At 41.8% G+C, this 22,289-nt stretch overlaps 1 protein-coding gene and 3 long non-coding RNA genes across 4 annotated transcripts in view; 2 read left to right on the top strand and 2 right to left on the bottom strand.

Annotated features, from left to right (window-relative positions):
* The window catches only part of LOC138978694 (uncharacterized), a 7,985-nt gene extending 2,593 nt beyond the window's left edge, over positions 1 to 5,392 (bottom strand). The window contains exon 1 of the long non-coding RNA XR_011459767.1: positions 4,626 to 5,392. This is a non-coding gene — a long non-coding RNA (uncharacterized lncRNA). The remainder of the gene's footprint in view (positions 1 to 4,625) is intronic.
* A 1,653-nt stretch (positions 5,393 to 7,045) lies between these two features.
* On the top strand, positions 7,046 to 8,677 carry LOC138978693 (uncharacterized). Its single transcript, XR_011459766.1, has 2 exons — positions 7,046 to 7,618; positions 8,205 to 8,677. It is a non-coding gene; the product is annotated as an uncharacterized lncRNA (long non-coding RNA).
* A 3,613-nt stretch (positions 8,678 to 12,290) lies between these two features.
* On the top strand, positions 12,291 to 15,035 carry LOC138979242 (uncharacterized). The gene is made up of 3 exons (XR_011459950.1): positions 12,291 to 12,448; positions 13,422 to 13,627; positions 14,819 to 15,035. It is a non-coding gene; the product is annotated as an uncharacterized lncRNA (long non-coding RNA).
* A 4,334-nt stretch (positions 15,036 to 19,369) lies between these two features.
* The window catches only part of LOC138978703 (cytochrome P450 4F12-like), a 29,250-nt gene continuing 26,330 nt past the window's right edge, over positions 19,370 to 22,289 (bottom strand). The window contains exons 12-13 of the mRNA XM_070351498.1: positions 20,502 to 20,567; positions 19,370 to 20,221 (exon numbers count right to left, since the gene is read on the bottom strand). Of these exons, the coding sequence (XP_070207599.1) occupies positions 20,119 to 20,221; positions 20,502 to 20,567 (169 nt within the window). The 3' untranslated portion in view covers positions 19,370 to 20,118. The remainder of the gene's footprint in view (positions 20,222 to 20,501; positions 20,568 to 22,289) is intronic.

The raw sequence follows: 22,289 nt of genomic DNA, 5'->3' as shown, positions 1-22,289 counted from the left end.
CTACATAATTATAGTCAATTATAAGGAGCAAAGGACACAGAACTAAATACAAAAAGTCAAAAGACCAGAGGCAAGTTAACTATTTGTTTTATCGATTTTTCTTTACAGAGATCCGAATGTACCGCTCTAAATTTACTCGTTACGATATGCATGACTTATGACACCACCCTGTATATTCAGGGGGACAGAACTCAGATTAAAAACAACGACATTTAAGCCTCAATCTTAAATGTTGTTATGTCGGGCGAACGACGTACTCCTGTATGCTGAATTGGTTTTATTCCTATTCAGCAGGCTACTGTGTCAGCATTTTGGGTTATTCTCAAACAGCTTGGTCGGGAGACAAAACACCCTGGATGATAGACCAGCACCCAAATTGTGGCGCAATTTCTAGCTCCAGTTTTCTTCAATTTTTCTAGCTATACTAGTCACCTTGGTTTTGCTCGACCTACAACAGTAGCATAGCAGTTTCAATTTAAAAGCAATTCACTTTTTACATCGATTTGACGAGGAGAACGAAGTTTTGGTAGTGTCTGACGAGTCACATCGGAGTCGAGGGAAAGACAAAGGAAAACCGCGGAACCGGCGTCCACGACACCGTGACCTACTTTTTGCTGGGGTGTGGTGAGTGTTCACGGTAGGCAATACTTTTGACTGACACTTCTTCATGGGGAATCCAATCTCTAGGATACCACAACTTTCTCAGCAGTCGCCTTGTAGCTCGTGTATTTTGTAGCAAAATTCGGTCAGCATATTGGAAAGGGGTGATACATGCCGGGAGCTGATCGTCTTACACACACTGTCGAAGTGACCGAGTCAGCAGCCACTCATAATAGTCGCAGAAAAAGGGGGAAGTTGGTGCTAGTAAAGGCCGGGGGCATGTTGTAATTTGCCTGGTCACGTTTACAGGGATAGGAGATGGACAACGCAGTCAATTTTGGTACAGCACGACAATTTGGAAAACATGACGGTTTCGTTTTGCCATGTAAGGGTAAATTAAAGGAAGGGAGGTAACTACCGGATAACAGAGTACTCGTCATAGGGGGTCACAAGTTACCTCCCATGTAGTGCTGTACTGTTTTCAATGGGAACTAAGGAATTCGAGGACAGAACTTTACAGTGATTACTAATAATGTAGGAAAAGCAATCACAATAAGTTTGAAAAGTTTAATATCAAACGCAGACATGTTTTTAATTGTCGAATTTAGGGGGGACAAGTTCTACTAAAAAACTACTTGGGCAAGAACCTTAAATAATTAGGGGGGGCTAAAGCTGTGGTCTCATCGGGCGGTACCTTGCCGCTACAGAAACGGCAGAAGGAAGAACAACACTGGGTTCTAACACGGTAATTCAACTAGTTATAGTCTGAGTGTTACAGATGTCCGGGAGAGGACGACCTCAACGCCGGGGGGCTGGCAGGCGACCAGCCAGACTGAGGTCACGCAGCCCAGTGCAGCAGCAAACAGGGCCGAGTGGGCATGGGCAGCCAGGACCGAGCCAGCGAGACGGGGACCATGGGCAGCCGGGACCGAGCCAGCGAGACTGTGGCCATGGGCAGCCGGGCCCGAGCCAGCGAGACTGGTGGGTTGATGGGCGAGAGACCAGACAGGATGCGACAACATCGTCGGATGCCCGCACTTCAGCGCCCACGAGCGGAACCGATCCAAGTATACGGGAATTACGTGAGAGGCTGAGATTTTTGGAAGACGCTTTCGAGAAAGGGGCGAGAGGACACAGGGGTCATAGAATGGACCACCTCTCTATAACAGTGGCACATGATGTCAGAAGAAAGATTGTGGAGGGGAAATCCATCGACATGGCAATTCTCCTTGCCAAATCCTTTATGGACAGGCAAGAGGACAGGCAGACAGTGGCCTATGTCTTGGACGACCAGGGGCGCCTGGTCCCAAAGGAAGAAAAGAGGGGAAAAGGAGAAATGTCCTTGGCGCAGTGGACCAGGGCGTTCCACATTTACATGTCGGTATACCTGGTGGCCCACCCTGAATGTTTGCAGGACATGCTGGCTTATGCGGAATTAATCAGAGGCGCGGCCCGGGATTTCCCGGGCAATGGCTGGTTGCTCTATGACCAGCAATTCCGCACAGTAAAGGAAGCAGACCCAACGCGCCCGTGGGGAAACATCGACAACCAGCTGTGGTTGCAGCTGTTCTGTAAGCCACCAAGTGTGACCTCATCCCTTGTTAGGTCACCTCCAGCTCAGGGGGGGGGGGGGGAGGGGGGTAAGTTAGGCGTATAATAGAATAACTTTTCATTTTAAGTTAATCTAGCAGTTGCTGTAACATAAGCAAGGACAGCCGGTGCCTCGCCGCAGATGGTGTACACCTCAGCGAGTGGGGCAACACACTCTTTGTTGCGAACTTAGAGAGACAGCTCATAGGTATAATTAGGGCGGGCAGATGTGGGGTAAATTGCTAGCAATTTGTTGGCATAAGATAGACATGGCCACAGGCGAAAGTAATTCTGCTTGGAAGCACACACTATTCAGTAACTTTAACGATATCTGCAGGATCCTCCCAGGATTGAGCCCTTACAAAAGGCCATGTTGTTGTGGCCTGGTTCAGTGGAGGAGGGTCCTGTGGCTGCACCATTACCGACCTGTATCCATTGCTAGTCTTTCTCACCCTGTGAGAGCCAGGGGTTGGCGTGCTAAACAGAGTGATTTGGTTGGTGGACTCCACCAGATTACTTCTGCAAGTATAGTACGTAATGGGCAAAACAGAGCTGAGACGTCAGCCAGGGGCCTGCTGATTCGCTGGTACAGATGAGGGCAATTGGATACAGAGAAGCGGAGGGGGTGCATTTCTAAATTTTGTGTTTAAAAAAGTGGATAATTGCTGCCTGTGGTTATGTCTATCTCCCCACTCTGCGCCCGATTATGCCAAAAAGTATTAACCTGATGGAACAACATGATATGTTTGTTTTGAACTTATGTAATTGTGGCTGAGGAGTAGTGACTCAGAACAGCTAAATGTTTGATTGTGCATGGATAGGTCAGGGTTTTTTTTTTGCTTAAAGAGGAATGTACAGCAGCAAGTTTGTTGCTCGTGGAATTTTGAACCCCAGTCAGGGGAGTTTGTGGACGTGTGGATACACATGTGTATATACCAGCTCAATAACTGTTGGAAATGTTACTACCAGGGTGAAGTTTTAGATGGTGAGGTATGAGGATGGAAGTTGTGTGTATATGTGTAAATATGCGAGAGTGGTGTCACGACATAACGAGGTTGTCTTACTCGCTTTCGGATTTCCGATGACTCAGGCTTTACGTACACACAGTGCATACTAGAACGTTTCGTCGGCGTATCCCCTTTACTTAAGTTTTTGCTATGACCGCATTGCCCCAACTTCCAAGGTACAGAAAAAATGTCAGCTCACTGAATGGGCCAATAAAAAGGAAAGATCTGAGTCAGTGCAGACAGAAGGATAAACTGAAAAACATACATATTGAATTAATCCTATAGCCTACACTACTATTTACGGGGGTGTACCAAAAAAAAAAGGCATCGCATTTAAGGGTTTCAGCACAAAGTGCACATCGGAGCTCAATTTTCCACAGTGGCACCCAAACTCGCTTGCCTCCAATGAGCAGTGGCAATGTTCGCCTCACTGTTTTTTAAGCGGCGCAACTCTTCCAGCCCTCACGCACAAACCGAAAGAGTTATTTCCCCAACATTGGCCATTTTTACATTTAGTCAAATTTTGACTAAATGTTTTAACATAGAGGGGGAATCGAGACGAGGGTCGTGGTGTGTGTGTGTGTGTGTGTGTGTGTGTGTGTGTGTGTGTGTGTGTGTGTGTGTGTGTGTGTGTGTGTGTGTGTGTGTGTGTGTGTGTGTGTCTGTGCGCGTGTGTGTGTAGAGCGATTTAGACCAAACTACTAGACCGATCTTTATGAAATTTGACATGAGAGTTCCTGGGAATGATATCCCCGGATGCTTTTTTCTTTTTTTCGATAAATACCTTTAATGACGTCATATCCGGCTTTTTGTAAAAGTTGAGGCGGCACTGTCGCACCCTCATTTTTCAATCAAATTGATTGAAATTTTGGCCAAGCAATCTTCGACAAAGGCCGGACTTCGGTATTGCATTTCAGCTTGGTGGCTTAAAAATTAATTAATGACATTGGTCCTTAAAAATTGGAAAATTGTAAAAAAAATAATGTTTTTATAAAACGATCCAAATTTACGTTCATCTTATTCTTCATCATTTTTTGATTCCAAAAACATATAAATATGTTATATTTGGATTAAAAACAAGCTCTGAAAGTTAAAAATATAAAAATTATGATCAAAATTAAATTTTCGAAAACACTTTCATCTTATTCCTTGTCGGTTCCTGATTCCAAAAACATATAGATATGATATGTTTGGATTAAAAACACGCTCAGAAAGTTAAAACGAAGAGAGCTACAGAAAAGCGTGCTATCCTTCTCAGCGCAACTACTACCCCGCTCTTCTTGTCAATTTCACTGCCTTTGCCACGAGCGGTGGACTGACGATGCTGTCTTGCTGAAAAATTGCATTGCGTTCAGTTTCATTCTGTCAGTTCGACAGCTTGACTAAATGTTGTATTTTCGCCTTACGCGACTTGTTTCCCTTTCTTACCATGGCGTTTCCGAGGATAAGGGCTGGGATGAGATCGTCAAGATCCGCAACGACCGTCAGAGGGCAGCACAGAGCCAGTATGGCGACCACGGCGACCACCTTCATTCTTCCTGAGTAAGCTTTGGGACGGTGAAATGTGAAGAGGTACTTCTGTAATTCAACAAAAGCAATCAAAGGTTCACAACTGCAAACATTTATAAAACAATATATAGAGCGAATCATTCTTCTTCAAATCATGTGACGACAGTATACGCGACAATTTGTTCGCCGCTTCCGGTGTCATTTTAGACTGAAAAGCAACTCAAAAGAAGGAGCTAAGCCTGTGTCTTGAAACAGCTGAAACACTCTTTTGGATTGCCGTTTCAATGTTAACCAAAAAGTTAAAGAAAAAAAACAAGGTTCAGTTGCGAACTGACAGCGGATTGAGCATTTATTCCTGTTGATGAAGGTACGATTGAAGCTTTATTCTCTCCGTCAACCAACAAGACTAGATTTGTAGCAGACGAAAAACAAAGTGTGCGTTTTTCCTGTCTTGTGAAGGCGATTATGTCGTTATAAGTTATCTGTACGTTGTGAAGACATTTCAAAACAAAATTTAGCTTTGATGTGTCACGGGATATAAGCTTATACGTTTTCATCCATGGAATTGTTTTTTTCGTCTCGGCAGGGTGAATGAATTCATGATGTCTTTTCCGGAACTGGACAAAACTGGCCTTGCCAAGACTGAAACAAAATATAGTTCTACAACTTCTAGGCTTGGGTTGATTGCCCAGGGCCGGATCTGGGGGGGGGGGGGGGTTCCTGGGGTTCCGGAACCCCCCCCCCCCCCCCTGGCCATCCAATGTACCTCTCAGGAAAAAAAATGTGGACTTTGGATCCCTGCCTTCAGTTGGAACCCCCCCCCCCCCCCCCCCCCCTCAAACGAACTTGGTCCGACCCTGTTGCCCATGGTGAATTTCCAATTATTTGTTTCCACATCCCATGACAAATTCTCTTTACTTTGGTCATGCCATATATACGTTGTTCGGAATTTTCCGTCTGTTCTTAGCTTGTCAGTGAGTAAGCTTACCTGACGTGAGTAAGCTTACCCAAAACGTCTTTGTTCTCTATTCACATTGCAGCTGTGAAATAATCAGTCTTGTGTCGTCGGCATTATACTTGTCTCGTCTAAATATCGGACCCTATTGCTACGCTGAAAACACAATAGCTGTTAATAAACGGGAAAATACTCACGATATTCAATATTCCCAGAAAAGTACTACGACGCAGAAGATAGCTGCAGGAAGTGAAGCGCGTTTTATATAGTGAAAATACTTGTCAATCAAACGTGATAATTATGACTTATGGTATCGGCTTGCATATCAAGTCAGCTGTCGCGTTGTGGCCGTATTGTTGTCGTACATAATAGAGAGAGATTGAGTCGCCTTGTGGTGAGATATGTGCGCGTTATAAATTCTCGTATTATCCTTATCATTCTTATTATCGAACTCTTGTTTTCATGCACTGCGAGGAAGCCACCCGAATTCCCCAGCGATGGCATAATAGAATGATGAAAATGAAGGAAAATAAATCTTAACAAGGAGAAAGATGGAGCGATATATTTTTTTTCTCATGTTTTACAGGACAAGCAACGGACACACCGACGGACAGAACAAACAGACAAACAAACAAAACTGAGTGACACCTCATTGACAGACATCATGTTATCTTGTCAATCGCTTAGTAGAATTTACATAATTCCGCCACACCCTCGCCGCAATCCTCGCACCCTCACGAGTCATGTAACAGTAATTGTAATTCAATCAAGTTGGCGTTTTAATGAAACAGATCCTGTGATTGGTCAGAATGCCATAACTCATTAAAAATTACCGGTAATTAATTGTCGATAACCACTCGCTAAAAAAGCCATTAACCACCTGTGGCGAGGCGCATTGATACAACATCAACTAGTCTCGGTTAGCTTTGAGGGTTATTTTACAAGAAATATGAAGGCCAACGAAATACTGAGACCATAAGGTATGCGAAGTGATGACGTCGAATACGTGACGTAAGTTGATGCATGAATTCTTCCGAACTACGTCAGTCAATTCCAAAGATCGCTTTTGTGATGAAAAGAATTCGTTTTAGAGTTTGCTGTCCAGAAACCCGTCAAAAAAGAAGGGAAAATGTACATGTATGTGAAAGAAAACAAAACAGGAGCAGAGTGATAAGATAGGAATACAGAGACACATATTTCTTGGGACTTGACCCTTGCAGGTAGATGGACTGAAAGTAGTGTGTGAACAGAACAGAACCAATTCTGTCTGTTTACCATCGCATGAAAGCAGGAAAGAGATCGTCGTCAGATTGAATTACAATAACATTAACATGCTTCCATTTGAAACTTCTCGGTCTTCATCGTGGATTGACGCCCTCCCATTAGACCTTTTTCACTTAAATTTTGGCGCATGCGCTGTGAAGTTTATTGTCAGATCTACCGGAACTAAGGGGCAAAAGGAAAAATCGACAACGAGGCTTGGTGCAAAGTAAAGTGCGGAGACGACGAGACAAACTGTTGTGTTTACAACTGCAAGTGCAACAGTGGAATCAATGAAGACAGAGAAATACGGTGGACAGAATTTGTCATTGTATGGCTTTCCGATGGGTGCAATTGCGAAGGCGCAACAGCGAAGGACGCGATGGGTGCAAGCAATCCGACGACAGGGGTTTGTCGTGCCCAGAGATCTGTGCCATTGAAAAGTCTGCTCGCGTCACTTCGTGTCTGGCAATGGCACGGCTATCAACGATGCCAACTCCTTTGACTTCGTACCCACCCTTAATCTTGGATTTGAGAGAACATCAAGAACAAGTGACTCTAGCAGAAGGACAAGGTACTGGTCGGAGACGTGACTTTGTCCGCTCAGTGAAGACCGACGACAAGCAAGCGGTTTTGCTTCCACCCCCCAGTGTCAACGCTGAAAATATCATCGGATCTGGAGGAGACTCAGAGCCAAGTAAGCTTTGTTTGTTTTTATCAATTTATGATCTGCTGACTTCAAATTGTCTTCCTACATCAGTGTATAAGAAATTTAAAATGAATCGGCAGCCCAAAACGGATGCATAGGAAGGGTCACGAAACAATTGCAAGATTTTAGAAAACAAACAAACAAGATCTAGACATATGTCGACAAGCCGCGTGCATGCAATCAACCAGAGATCTGTTGCTACAGTATCTCTGAATCAACAGACTCTTGAATCGAGAAGATTAAGGAGGTTACTTGATACAGATAGTGATGCAGTTTTCAAGACATCGATAAAGCTCATGCTGAATCATTTTTTTTATTCCCAGAAATGTACCATTAATTGATGCAACAACAAAAATAGCACTAGATTTCTACAATTTTGATTTTGCATGGAACACTCCAAAATAATTTCCGGGGAGCATCTCCCGCACCCCTAAGTTTTTTTCAATTTCAGGAGTTATTTCCCTCAGGTATTTTCATGCTTAAATGCTGTGAGTGTGATGCATGTGTAATCTGATAACAAGATCATTGATGCTGATTATATTGCTAATGTATACATTTGATTTTGTATTTACAGAAGCAGCCATTCCTTTGCCCTCTGCATCTAGTGAGAGCTTAGGACCAGGGCCAGATCATGCCTTTGCAAAGAGGGACACGACTACATGTGAGGGTATTGTTATTGGAACACAGACTACCTCAAGTTGGCAGAGCTGCAGATGATAATTACATAACAGGCCTCTGTGATTAATCGTCTGACTGAAGATGTTTCTGGCTTGAAGAAAGACAACATGAAGGTGAAGGAGAACATACGCTCTTTTTCTGTTGATTCTCTACTGAAAAATGACACTGCAGTATGGTTTCACACATATGGTGATCTTTCGGTATGCATGTACCTACTTCGTAAAAAAAGGCAGGTCTACATTACTGGGTTGATGAACTGCCAAAGGCCACATCACTCCAAAGAGCAAGAAGCTTATTTTGTCATGTAATGGTTTATATAATTTACTCTGGTACTGTATAGAATAAAGGGCCCATTATCAATCAAATCTCTGGTCTGGTCTGAGTTTGTTTCATCAATGATTGTATGTGAGCTTACGAACATAACGATTCCCACTTTAAATAAATGCGATCAAGATAATTAGGTAGACAACATGTCAAGAGACGTTTATTCCTTATTTCTTGTTATAATTGAAGGATATTATTATGCAATATACTGCTTTGTTTTTTAAAATGGCTTCAAATTGTCTCCCTTGTACCGACACTTTAGTACACAATTTGTGCATTCACTTGAGTTATTTCTTAAAGAAAATTACCCCCCAAAATTATTCAAAACAGTCTTTGACATATCTACAGTTTCATTAAAAGAAAAACTGTATTTTATTTTAATTGATAAATAAATATAGACAAATCTTGGGACTGTGCACAAACTGATCGGCTTGAACTCAAAAGTCGCAGCCAAGAATCTTCTGCAACTTTTGAGTTCAAGTCTGTCAGCTTGTGCACGGTCCCACAATCAGTTCAAAAAGAATTTTCCTTGAATTAGCTCTGTTCGGGCGTCAATCCCCGATGACGACCTCGAAGTTTCAAATGGAAGCATGTTAATGTGTAGGCTAAATGAAACACAATAAGGCCAAAAAAAAAAGGTCTGTTTACGGTAACCCGACCGACCCTATTTTTTTCGCGCGACCCTAGACTTTTTTTTGGCATTTGGGGAAAAAAAAAAAAAAAAAATCTGTTGGTTTTTTTTGCAAAATAACGTGAAAATATGGTTTTTTTTGAAAAAAAAAAAAAAAACCCGACCTACCGACCCTATTTTTTTGGCCTATGTTACCGTAAACAGACCTTTTTTTTTTTTTTGCCTAATGTCGCTATTCAAGCTTGCCAATAAAAGAGCCAGTGATGCAGGATATAATTACACCCACGCTATCCTATTGGACGACAGATGTAAGATACACTGTCGTAATCAATGGCCACGTGTTAATATATTCACCATACAATACATATATAAAATATATCTGTGCCTTGTTTTATTAAGATGAGAATGCGGATTATTAGTGCTGTTCTGTATTGAATTCCTGGCTGTTGGTGGCATTGTTAGCGATTGTGTGTATACAGATTTTTCATGATATCTAGGGATAGAACTATAGACAAGTGAAGGGATGGGTGGGTGCGTGTCTTGATTACGAAATGGATATATGATCAGTTCAGGGATTCATTTATTATCGTTTCATCCCTTGTGTGTGTGTGTGTGTGCGGGGGGCAGGGGGATCCGTGTGTGTTAGTTAGCGGTGTGTGTGTGTGTGTGTGTGTGTGTGTGTATTTGTTTTTGTATGTGTGTGGCGGTAGGGGTGTTTCTCACTATATTTTGATTGTCTGAGTATATATTTTTCACGAGAGAACAGACCACATAATATATCATCTCTGATATTATTAAATGAAATAAAATAAAAAAGTAAACATTTGCATGAAACTGACAACACAATCTGTTATCTTCGGTACACACAATCTCTCTCCCCTCCCCGCCGTTGCATCGATATCTGCTAGATTTCATCTCTGTTAATGATCAACTTTGAAGGCAAACTTCTTCCCGTGCATCTCACCATCTCAGATTTGTACAGACTTTTCCAAGGGATAAGACCATTATTAATTAATTTGGTTAAATTCACCATGGTGTCAATCTGTGAAGTTAATGTATTTGAAAACATTATTTAGGCCAAACAAAAATACATGTTGGTTCAGGGTAATGTGACCCAAAACATAGATAGGGTCGGTAGGTCTGCTTTGTATTTTTTTTATTTTTTATTGTTTTTATTCTTTAGTCTCGGTATGGTTCGCATAATGTGCCAAAGGTTGGTGGTTTTTTTTTTTTTTTTTTTTTTGGGGGGGGGGGGGGGGGGGGATTTGTTTTTGAGAAATGAAAAAAATGTGTGGCGGGAAAAATTAATAGGGACGGTCAGGATTGTAAAATACACCAATAATAAACCAACATTGTAAAATAATCAAAATTTAACCCTGCACAGAATGCAATCTGGACGTTGAGCTTTTATATGTGGCTATAAGTGAAGGGATGTATTTATCCATCTGTAAAAACCCGGTCAGATCTGAGAAAGCGAAGTGGTTCATTTTCGCGGGTTTGTTTGTTTGTTCGTTCATGGGCTGAAACTCCCGCGGCTTTTACGTCAATGACCGTTTTTACCCCGCCATTTAGGCAGCCATACGCCGCTTTCGGGGGAGCATGCTGGGTATTTTTGTGTTTCTATAACCCACCGAACTCTGACATGGATCACAGGATCTTTTTCGTGCGCACTTGGTCTTGTACTGGCGTGTACACACGTACGGGGGTGTTCGGACACCGAGAAGAGTCTGCACACAAAGTTGACTCTGAGAAATAAATCTCTCGCCGAATTCGAACGTGGGGACGAACTCACGCTGACAGCGGCCAACTGGATACAAATCCAGCGCGCTACCGACTGACCTACATCCCCCCCCCGGTTTTTCGCGGGTAGAACTGTACCTTTTAATGTCGATGGAACACGTCTGCTATCATGCTGTGAACGGCACCGCAAGACACTAATTGATATCGCCATCGCTGAATATATCAGCGCTGTACTTATAGACCTTAATTGTCTCTGCGTTCGTTTTAAACATACCTTCCTTCAAAAGCACACAATCCTTCATATATAACCGCACAGATCTGTCCAAGTGTTGTTGTGAAAACACACACACACGCACGCACGCACGCAAGCACACACACACACACACACACAGGCACACCCACAGGCACACACACACACACACACACACACACACACACACAGAGGCACACACACACACACACACCCACACACCCACCCACCCACACACGCACACTCACACACACACACACAGCCCCAGGAACACACACACACACACACACACACACACACACACACACACACACGCACGCACGCACACGCACACACACACACAAAATTAAGCTAATTCGTTAAATGTGTCTGAGTAGAACGACGTTTACGTGTAAAAGCCCGGACTGATCTACAGCTGCTTGCATGGTGGTTTACACAAGTGTTTACACGATGGTTTACCCGACGGTTTATAAGGGAAGGAATGCATCTTTAACCAGAAAGTCTTTTGATTTATGAAACTGGTAAGGCAAAACAAAAATATATGTTGGTTTAGGGTAACATCACCAACAAAATTAGGGTCGGTAGGTCGGCTTTTTTTTTTCTTTCTTTATTTCGGTATGGTTCGCAAAATGTGCCAGAAGTTGTTTTGGGGGGGATTTTTTTTTTTTAGAAAGGAAAAAACATGACATTTTTAGGGTCAGCAGGAAAAAATAAGGTCGGTCGGGTTACCCTAAAACCAACATATACTTTTTGTTTGGCCTAAGCATGCACTCGTATACTGAGAACCGCTTACATCACACTGCCGACACTCGTCTGGCATTATGTATGGGGTTAGTGCTAGGACTGGTTGGTCCGGTGTCAGAATAATGTGACATGAAGCCTGTGCTGCGACTTCTGTCTTGTGTGTGGCGCACGTTATATGTCAAAGCTGCACCGCCCTGATATGGCCCCTCGTGGTCGGCTGGGCGTTAAGCAAACAAACAAACAAACAAACACTTGCCAGGTTATACATAAAAGTTGCATTCATAAGACCGGGCCTGTGATCCCGGCATCCGTTGACAAAATATGCAAATGAAATGTCAATCAGACAACATATAACTGATGCAGAAAGCTGCGATTGACTCATAACCGGAATTTACTGCTTCTTGTGTCGGTCGCCTGACATTTGTTTGAGAATTTATCGCTACGAAGACAGGTAGGATTATATGTTTCTCATCGTTGCTTTGTGACATTTTTGTTTTGCCCTATAATCTCTCTCTGTCTCTCTCTCTGTCCCTTACCTTACCTTACCTTACCTTACTTTACTTTACTTTACTTTTGTTTTGATTCCTTTCGTTTTGATGTTTGTTTCGTTTCGTTTTCTTTGGTGTAATGTATTAAGATTAGTTAACGTTATTGTAGTGTAGTTTAGTCTGATTAGTTAACTTAGTAAGACTCACCAGTCAGTGAGTCAATCAGCCAGTCCGACAGTTACTCTATTTTAGTCAGTCGGTCAGTTAGTACGTTAGTTACTTTGTTAGTTAGTAATTTAATTAATTAGTTAGTCAATAAGTTGGTCAATAAGTTGTTTCTTTGTTTCTTTCTTTCTTTCTTTGTTGATGTTTTATCGATATCTTTAATTGTTAAATACTCTGCAAGAATCAGTAAGCTTTCGTCGTTTAGCAATAAATCAAAAATTTAAAAGAAAACCAGACGCAGCGAAAACTAGGAAATAGCAATGTACATAACATTACAGTTAGAGCTCACTCACGTAAAAATGACTGCGAGCTTACTCCGTTTTACTTGTGTTTGAAGGCTATATCAACGTTCCATGAGTTTTCAATCGTCGAGAAGTCAACGATATTACAACACAAATTGTTTTTTGTTGTTTGTTTTTCTTAAATCTGCACAATCAATTCCTTTTCGTTCCAAGGCTTTGAATTAGATACAGTGGAACACCGGTTTTAAGACCTCCAAAAATCTGAGAAAATCAGGTCTTAAAAAGGAGGGAGTCTTAAAATGAACAGAAAGTCTGAGAAAACAAGGTCTTAAAAAGGAGGGAGTCTTAAAATGAACAGAAAGTCTGAGAAAACAAGGTCTTAAAAAGGAGGGAGTCTTAATTTAAGGAGTTTTAAAAGGGGGGTTCCACTGTACTACCAATGAGTTGGGTTTTTGTGTGTACATTTCAGCCAATCAAACGATTTTAGAAATGAAGCTGCTGGTCTACTTCCTTTTGGCGCTTTGCATGCTGGGAGTGTGTGAGTCCAGACTTCGGACCAAACGACACCGCCAGACGCGAGGTCTAGAAGAGCTGGGAATGATCGGTGGGTTGGGCCTTGTGGGCGGAGGCAGGAACACCAACACCTTCACCTCTGTTGGACAAGGAAGACCAAGTGTGAGTATGGAGCGAGAGTTGGTAATGTTGAACTTTAGCGTTGTAAATTCATATTTCACAATCCAGTTGCATTTTTGATTTATTTTTGATGCAAGTCCCTTCAATCTAACCAAAGAATGTTATCGTGAAATTGATCGGCGGGTTGAGCTCCAAACTAAAGCATCATTAATTAATTTAGTCATTTTATCGACAAAAATGACGAGAAAATGCATACTTAATATCGACCGAGTTGCCTCCCCTCCTTCGAAATGGCGGCTGTGCCGATATTTTCCTTCCAAATTGCATGAAAAAGAAAGGTATCTGAACAGTTCATTCCGCAACTTCAAAGGTATCTAAAATGACTGGATATACCTACAAGAGAAGGTTCTGCGAAATTGGAGGCTATAATGCCGCAGGGGTCCTGATTTGGCCGATTATGGTCCGCTGGACCCGAAAAGCAAAGGCTAACTATAATGCCGCTGAATTAATTGTAAGCGATGAATGTTCAACGTTAAACTGAGTTCAACATTATACGAGAGTTAAAGGCAAAGTCCTTCCAGTGTGAACGATTTGGCTCACCATCTCATATCTGGCCAGCCTTTTCTTTTGGATAAGGCCACCCGGCTCCACTTGGTCACATATCAAAAATGAACAGCCTGGCTGCTTTGTGAGATGACTGAGACTTTGTTCATGAATTAATTTCATAAAAAGCAGCGAGTGTCCGTTAAAAATTATTGTATCAAAAAATTGCCACTCTACTCACGGCTGTTGACTGTTGGTATGTGTCCAAATGGTTGGATGGTCTTGTCCTGTGTCAGAGCCTTGGCAGCTTGATGTATATCTTTGGAAGTGTTGCTTCATATCGAATCATTCCAAGAACATAAAGCTCGTTAGCACGAAAAAAAGTTGGTTAATATTGGGCACTTTTTTTGTTTTTATTTTGCCTAAACAGATACCATCATGGACAATGTTTGGTTACTCTCAAATCTTAAATTTCTTAAAATCGAAAATCACTAACAGTAGTAATTTGTACATGTCCTGTTTTTTTCTTTTCTTTCTTTTTATGGGGGGGGGGGGGGGGGGAGGGGTTGGTAATTTTAGCGATAGCCGCCCTATATTAATAAAACAATATTTGTTGTAGCTGAAAAGATAATAAATGCTGAATTTAATCTCCACCCACACTACATCATATTTATTTCTCTAAAATCACAGTGCTCAAACGGAGTATGCGGTTACAATGGGATGAACTGCTGTCGGGGTTTTTGCAATAACGGATACTGTCAGGTCCTGTGAGTGGCACATCTGACTCAATCTGACAGGAATCTGACACAGAGCAGGGTATGGAATGCCATCTGGAACAAGAATGTTGATACCGATCAGCATTTGGACCGACATTCGTCAAAAGTGATTAAAATGATGTCGAGAACTGTGTTCTGTGACAAATGTGATATTGGTGTGTGTGTGTGTGTGTGTGTGTGTGTGTGTGTGTGTGTGTGTGTGTGTGTTGTTTGTGTGTGTCTGTGCGTGCGTGCGTGTGTGTGTGTGAGCTTGTGTGTATGTGCGTCTGTGCGCCTCAGTGTGTATCTGTGCGTGAGTGCGTGCTTGAGTGCGTACCACTCGGGAGAGCTGCATTTACTGCTGTAACTATTATTTTAAAGTCACGCTTATCAACACAACATATTTTGTGACCTCATTCATTTCCGTATGCCGGGCAGGCGTACGGAGTGCGCCTCAGTCCAAGGATGTCAACACAAGAGTGTCAATTTCCCGTACTTTGTTTGTTTGTTTGCTTAACGCCCAGCCGACCACGAAGGGCCATATCAGGGCGGTGCTGCTTTGACATATAACGTGCGCCACACACAAGACAGAAGTCGCAGCACAGGCTTCATGTCTCACCCAGTCACATTATTCTGACACCGGACCAACCAGTCCTAGCACTAACCCCATAATGCCAGACGCCAGGCGGAGCAGCCACTAGATTGCCAATTTTAAAGTCTTAGGTATGACCCGGCCGGGGTTCAAACCCACGACCTCCCGATCACGGGGCGGACGCCTTACCACTAGGCTAACCGTGCCGGTATCCCGTACTTCAAGCCCCCCAAAAAGTCTAGGGTCGCGCGAAAAAATAGGGTCGGTCTAGATACCGTAAACAGACTATTTTTTGTTGCTGTTGGGCCTAATAGTGTAAGTCAGAGCTATTCGGAACCATTCTCCTGGCACCTGAGAGAATAACAAACATGGACATGAAAAAAACGAATTTCATCCTAGTTCATTTATTCAACTCTTTACATGCAAAAAAAGCAACAACAGTCGCACATCAAAGAATTTTTGATTCACACTTTCACAAGGAACATACACACGCGGATTTACTCATCACATTTGCATTGCAGACACCCGTCAGGGTCAATCAGGTCAGACCGCAGTCCAGTGTACACTGAAATGTCGAACATCCTCCTGAAAAACGACGTAGGAATGAGTCATTGGATTGACAATTTGCAGTTTGCTAGGATAAGGTCATGAACAAACAAGAAGGGCAAAGCCCATACGACTCACATGCTTGACCTTTACATGACCTTGACCTTCAGGGTCAAGGTCAAATAACTAAACCTAGCAATGACATCATACACTAAGAACTGCTTTACACATTTTTCCTACCAAAATACATGTGACCTTGACCCAAGGTCAAGGTCATCCAAGGTCATGCAACACAAAGCTGTTAATTCAAGACATAGGAAGTACAATGGTGCTTATTGGCTCTTTCTACCATGAGATATGGTCACTTTTAGTGGTTCACTACCTTATTTTGGTCACATTTCATAAGGGTCAAAGTGACCTTGGCTTGACCTTGATCATATGTGACCAAATGTGTCTCATGATGAAAGCATAACATGTGCCCCACATAATTTTTAAGTTTGAAACAGTTATCTTCCATAGTTCAGGGTCAAGGTCACTTCAAAATATGTATACAATCCAACTTTGAAGAGCTCCTGTGACCTTGACGCAAGGTAAACCAAACTGGTATCAAAAGATGGGGCTTACTTTGCCCTATATATCATATATAGGTGAGGTATTGAATCTCAAAAACTTCAGAGAAAATGTGAAAAATGTGAAAAATAGCTGTTTTTTAGACAACATTTATGGCCCCTGCGACCTTGACCTTGAAGCAAGGTCAAGATGCTATGTATGTTTTTTGGGGCCTTGTCATCATACACCATCTTGCCAAATTTGGTACTGATAGACTGAATAGTGTCCAAGAAATATCCAACGTTAAAGTTTTCCGGACGGACGGACGCCGGGACGGACGGACGGACGGACGGACGGACGGACGGACGGACGGACGACTCGGGTGAGTACATAGACTCACTTTTGCTTCGCATGTGAGTCAAAAATACACAACGACAAATACTGTCATCCATAATATATTAACAACAACAACAACGTCGACGATAACAACAAGTGCGCGTATGTGTGTATCTTTGTGTGTGTGTGTGTGTGTGTGTGTAAACATCTTGTTCAAATTTACTACGACACGTAATGCATAATTATTGACAAATCCCAGAAATAACTCTGTCGGGTTTGTATGGGTTGTGACCATAGCGTATTCTGTAGTAGAGGTCGCCATGGTTGTGACATATGCCTTTAAGTTCAGTGAAAAAGTAAGTAGAACTTTTTTTTTTAAAGAGAAATAACTCTTTCACAACCCACACAAACCGGACCGAGTTATTTCCAAACATCGTCTATCACAGTCAAAGTGTGAGTGACACAAGTCAGGAACGATCAGAATGATCTTGGCACGTGATTCCTCTCCGCATGGTCGTTGTCCTTGCATTCTGCAGTTGTCAAAGCTTTCGCTGGTGTGGTTGTAAATGGCATCGGTGATAATGAAGCTGGCGATACTGTAGCCGTGGTATCCATGTCCGACCCCCGTGTCACCACAGTAGGACGTAAAAGACCTCGGTCATACTGCCTTAAATGCAGGTGGCTGGTTACATCTAAACACGCACACACCTGGGTAGCGCGACTCTTGTTGCTGCTAGCTTTCCACTGGGAGGAAGAGACCCGAATTTCCCAGCATTGGGATAAACGAACAAATGAAATGGAATAAAAATACTGTAGCCGTGGGCGTGAATGTTGTGTTTGGGTTTACAGACAGACAGAGACTGCCGTGCTCAGATTCCTCCAAAAACAATTGTATCTTAGCCGCTATATTAAACACACACACACACACACACACACACACACACACACGCGTGCGCTCGCGCATGCATGCACAGGAACATGTGCACACATACACACACACTGCACATAGCAAAAACAATTGTAACTTTGCTCATACTTATCACACACACACACACACACACACACACAAACACACAAGCATGCGCACATGATCAAGAACATGTGAGCACAATCACACACACTATAAACTCCTAGTTTTTCCACCTGAGATATGATTTATTTTCTGATAAAAAAGAATTATACAATTCACTGCATGGGTAATTCAGAAGTGGCATCTCATTCACATATATTCTCTCTCAACCACACACACTGCACACATATATACACACACACACACACTTACACACACACACACAAACACACACCCACAGGTTTTTCAGGTTCAAAAACATATTCTTTAAAATAAGCACCACTCTTTTGCTAAGTATAACAATGTGCATGCTCCCTGGCAGAATTTGGAGCATCCTATGATTCACAACCCCCTGATTCCTATCAGGACCTTGGCCATGTATTGTCACACGTTTTCTGACTATTTTGGATGCAAAGTTGAGGCAGTTATTTGTCGCTCTCTGCATGGCCTGCTAAAGCAAGATAATGATCAGTTTCAAATCATGAAGAATGAATAATGAAAAACAATAAGGGTTTTGTTGGGTCGACTTTTCACATGCCCTCATTTGCGTGGCTTTGACCTTACCCCCTTGAAAGAAATCCTTACATTCAAAAATGAGCCAGAAATTCAAAACATGCCCCTTTTAGAGCATAGACAGTTTTATTATAATGATTTTTTAGTTGAGGTACAAAAATAGGTGACATGTTTTTGGGTTAAATGTATAAAATAGTGAATATTCTGTCACTGTGTTCACAAATAATAGTTACCCTTTCAAAGATTGCACACGTACACACACCCACCCACACACATGTCCATACACAACCTGAATAATAAACTTGTCCTTTTTTGATCGAACATACATATTTACAATATATTGAAAATTAAATGACAAAACAATGTTTCCTGATATGCTTAATATCACAGCAACAACAACAACAAAACAGCAATAACAACAACAAAATCAACAGTGCATGATAAAAAAAACCTCAAAGTTCTTTCCGTTATAAGTAAAATCAACACAGTTCAATCGTATTTTGATATGCATGCCTTTGCCAGCAGAGTTGTGGTTTGCAACTGAATGAAAGTATAATAGACGATTAGATGTTCAGAAAATACAATTGAACTGTGTTGATTTTACTTTGTGACAGGAAGAATTTGGAGGTGTTTTTCATTATGCACTGTTGGTTTTGTTGTTGTTCCCGAAATAACTCTGTCGGATTTGTATGAGCTGTGAAAGAGTGAACACCCTTGCTTTAAGTGAGGCAAGCTTTCTATACATGTTCCTTGTTCGTGTGTTTGAGACACATCCCTCGCTAGTGATCTATATATATATATATACAACTTGTGTCTGTGTGTGTGTGTGTGTGTGTCTGTGTGTGTGTCTGTGTGTGTGTGTCTGTATGTTTGTGTGTGTGTGTGTCTGTCTGTGTGTCTGTGTGTGTGTGTGTGTGTTTGTGTGTCTGTGTGTGTGTGTGTGTTTGTGTCCGCGATGCACGGCCAAAGTTCTCGATGGATCTCTTTCAAATGTGGTGGCCATATTCAGGTACACCCCGGACACAACCTGGTCGATGAGATATTTCAACACGTGAAAAAAACGTCCGGGGATATCATTCCCAGGAACTCTCAAGTCAAATTTCATAAAGATCGGTCCAGTAGTTTAGTCTGAATCGCTCTACACACACACACGCACAGACAGACAGACAGACACACACACACACACACACACACACACACACACACACACACACACACCACGACCCTCGTCTCGATTCCCCCTCTATGTTAAAACATTTAGTCAAAACTTGACTAAATGTAAAAAGTAAGACTATTCACTCTTTTCACAACCCATACAAAGTTCAAATCCGGGGGGGAGGGGGGCATCAATAGGACACTCTCCTTCCTCTCCCCGCACGCAGATTTAAATCATTAAAAGGAACTGCAACTTATTGTTGAACTTTTTTCTTGCGGTTTTAAAATAATGAAACCATGCGATGTTATACTGCAGGTGCTTGCTCTGCAATCGGTCAGCAACATTTAGAGTTTTTAAGGACTTTGAAGGACCACGTCAAGTTTTCAAGGACTTCGATCAATGACTTGAAATTGACTCCTCCAAATCCAAGCACCTTCAAGCACCTGTACGAACTCAGACTGTATGGCTCTAAAGTCAGCGCCTGGGCGTGGCAAACATCTTGATGCCGTTCTCGGCTCTCATCACACCGGCCACCTTCCTTTTCACCACGTGGTCTTTGTCCAGCGTGAATGTGAACCTGGTCACAGAGAAATCACTTTTTCATAGACAGAAAAATATCTCTACTTATCAGCTGTGTTTTCCTTGCAGAGAGGGGGGGGGGGGGGAGGTATTGAGAATGTTCACCCCTCACCCACCCTCTACACACAAAAGAAAATACTCTGAATTTGTTAAGTAACTTCCAGAATCTGACAAAAGTAATACTGCTGATCATAGACAGAAAGACAGACAGACAAAACGGGTAGACACATAGATTCATGGATGCAGACTCTCTGAGACAACTGAGAAATTCCACTCACTTGTGCAACAATCGCCCGAGCACAACCTTTTCTTCATTCATGGCGAAGTGCTGCCCAATGCAGTTCCTGGAAAAATCAATCAATCAATAAATCAACCAATCACAGAACATGCAATAAGGAATTCAACTTTACAAAATGTAATTTACAAAATATATGCAAGCTTCATAATGAAGTATGCCTTTAGTGTATGCTCTGGATAACCAGGAAAGCGAATGTGACCAATCAAAAGAAATGTTATACTAAAACAAGCATGAAACAGACCAACTTTTGTTTGGAAATACTGATTTAACTATATCTTTGAACACGAAAATATTTTCTGTTGTACAAGATTACGTTATGTCAACTGATCGCTTCGGCTGATATTATATTAACAGTGACAGCAATAGATGTAGCAAAGCATTCTCTCTCTCTCTCTCTCTCTCTCTCTCTCTCTCTCTCTCTCTCTCTCTCTCTCTCTCTCTCTCTCTCTCTCTCTCTCTCTCTCTCTCTCTCTCTCTCTCTCTCTCTCTCTCTCTCTCTCTCTCTCTCTCTCTCTCTCTCTCTCTCTCTCTCTCTCTCTCTTTTATTTGTATAAAATATTATGAAGTATTTTGAAAGAAAAGGGTTGAAGTTATAACTTGTTCACCATGTCTTGTTATTCGAATGTGCAATGATTATCAGTTTTAGAACGTGTCCATAAGCAGTCTGCTTGTTAACGTTCTTAATGTTGTTACTGTTTATAACGTGTATTATACAAGAAATTAATAAAAACACGCTTAAACCAAACAGACCAACACAAAACTGTGTAAACATAAAAACAACAAGTCGCGTAAGGCGAAAATACAACATTTAGTCAAGTAGCTGTCGAACTCACAGAATGAAACTAAACGCAATGCAACGCAGCAAGACCGTATACTCGTAACATCGTCAGTCCACCGCTCACGGCAAAGGCAGTGAAATTGACAAGAAGAGTGGGGTAGTAGTTGCGCTGAGAACGATAGCACGCTTTTCTGTACCTCTCTTCGTTTTAACTTTCTGAGCGTGTTTTTAATCCAAACATATCATATCTATATGTTTTTGGAATCAGGAACCGACAAGGAATAAGATGAAAGTGTTTTTAAATTGATTTCGACAATTTAATTTTGATAATAATTTTTATATATTTAATTTTCAGAGCTTGTTTTTAATCCAAATATAACATATTTATATGTGTATTTGGAATCAGCAAATGATGGAGATTAAGATGAACGTAAATTTGGATCGTTGTATAAAAGAAATATTTTTTTTACAATTTTCAGATTTTTAATGACCAAAGTCATTAATTAATTTTTAAGCCACCACGCTGAAATGCAATACTGAAGTCCGGGCTTCGTCGAACAATACTTGACCAAAATTTCAACCAATTTGGTTGAAAAATGAGGGCGTGACAGTGCCGCCTCAACTTTCACGAAAAGCCGGATATGACGTCATCAAAGACATTTATCAAAAAAATGAAAAAAAACGTATGGGGATATCATACCCAGGAACTTTCATGTCAAATTTCATAAAGATCGGTCCAGTAGTTTGGTCTGAATCGCTCTACACGCACGCACACACACACACACACACACACACACATACACACACACATACACCACGACCCTCGTCTCGATTCCCCCCTCGATGTTAAAACATTAAGTCATAACTTGACTAAATGTAAAAAGGAAGTTAATCCCCTCGGAATATTGATTTACGGGAATCAACATTCAAAGTATTGTGGGGGTCATGCATTCAGAGTCTCCTGTCTACAGCAAACAAAGATCTTTGCTT

Source organism: Littorina saxatilis, linkage group LG10 (genome assembly GCF_037325665.1).
Source record: "Littorina saxatilis isolate snail1 linkage group LG10, US_GU_Lsax_2.0, whole genome shotgun sequence".
Taxonomy (NCBI): domain Eukaryota; kingdom Metazoa; phylum Mollusca; class Gastropoda; order Littorinimorpha; family Littorinidae; genus Littorina; species Littorina saxatilis.
The sequence above is the reverse complement of the archived record's forward strand: the minus strand, read 5'-3'. Positions and strand labels throughout refer to the sequence as shown.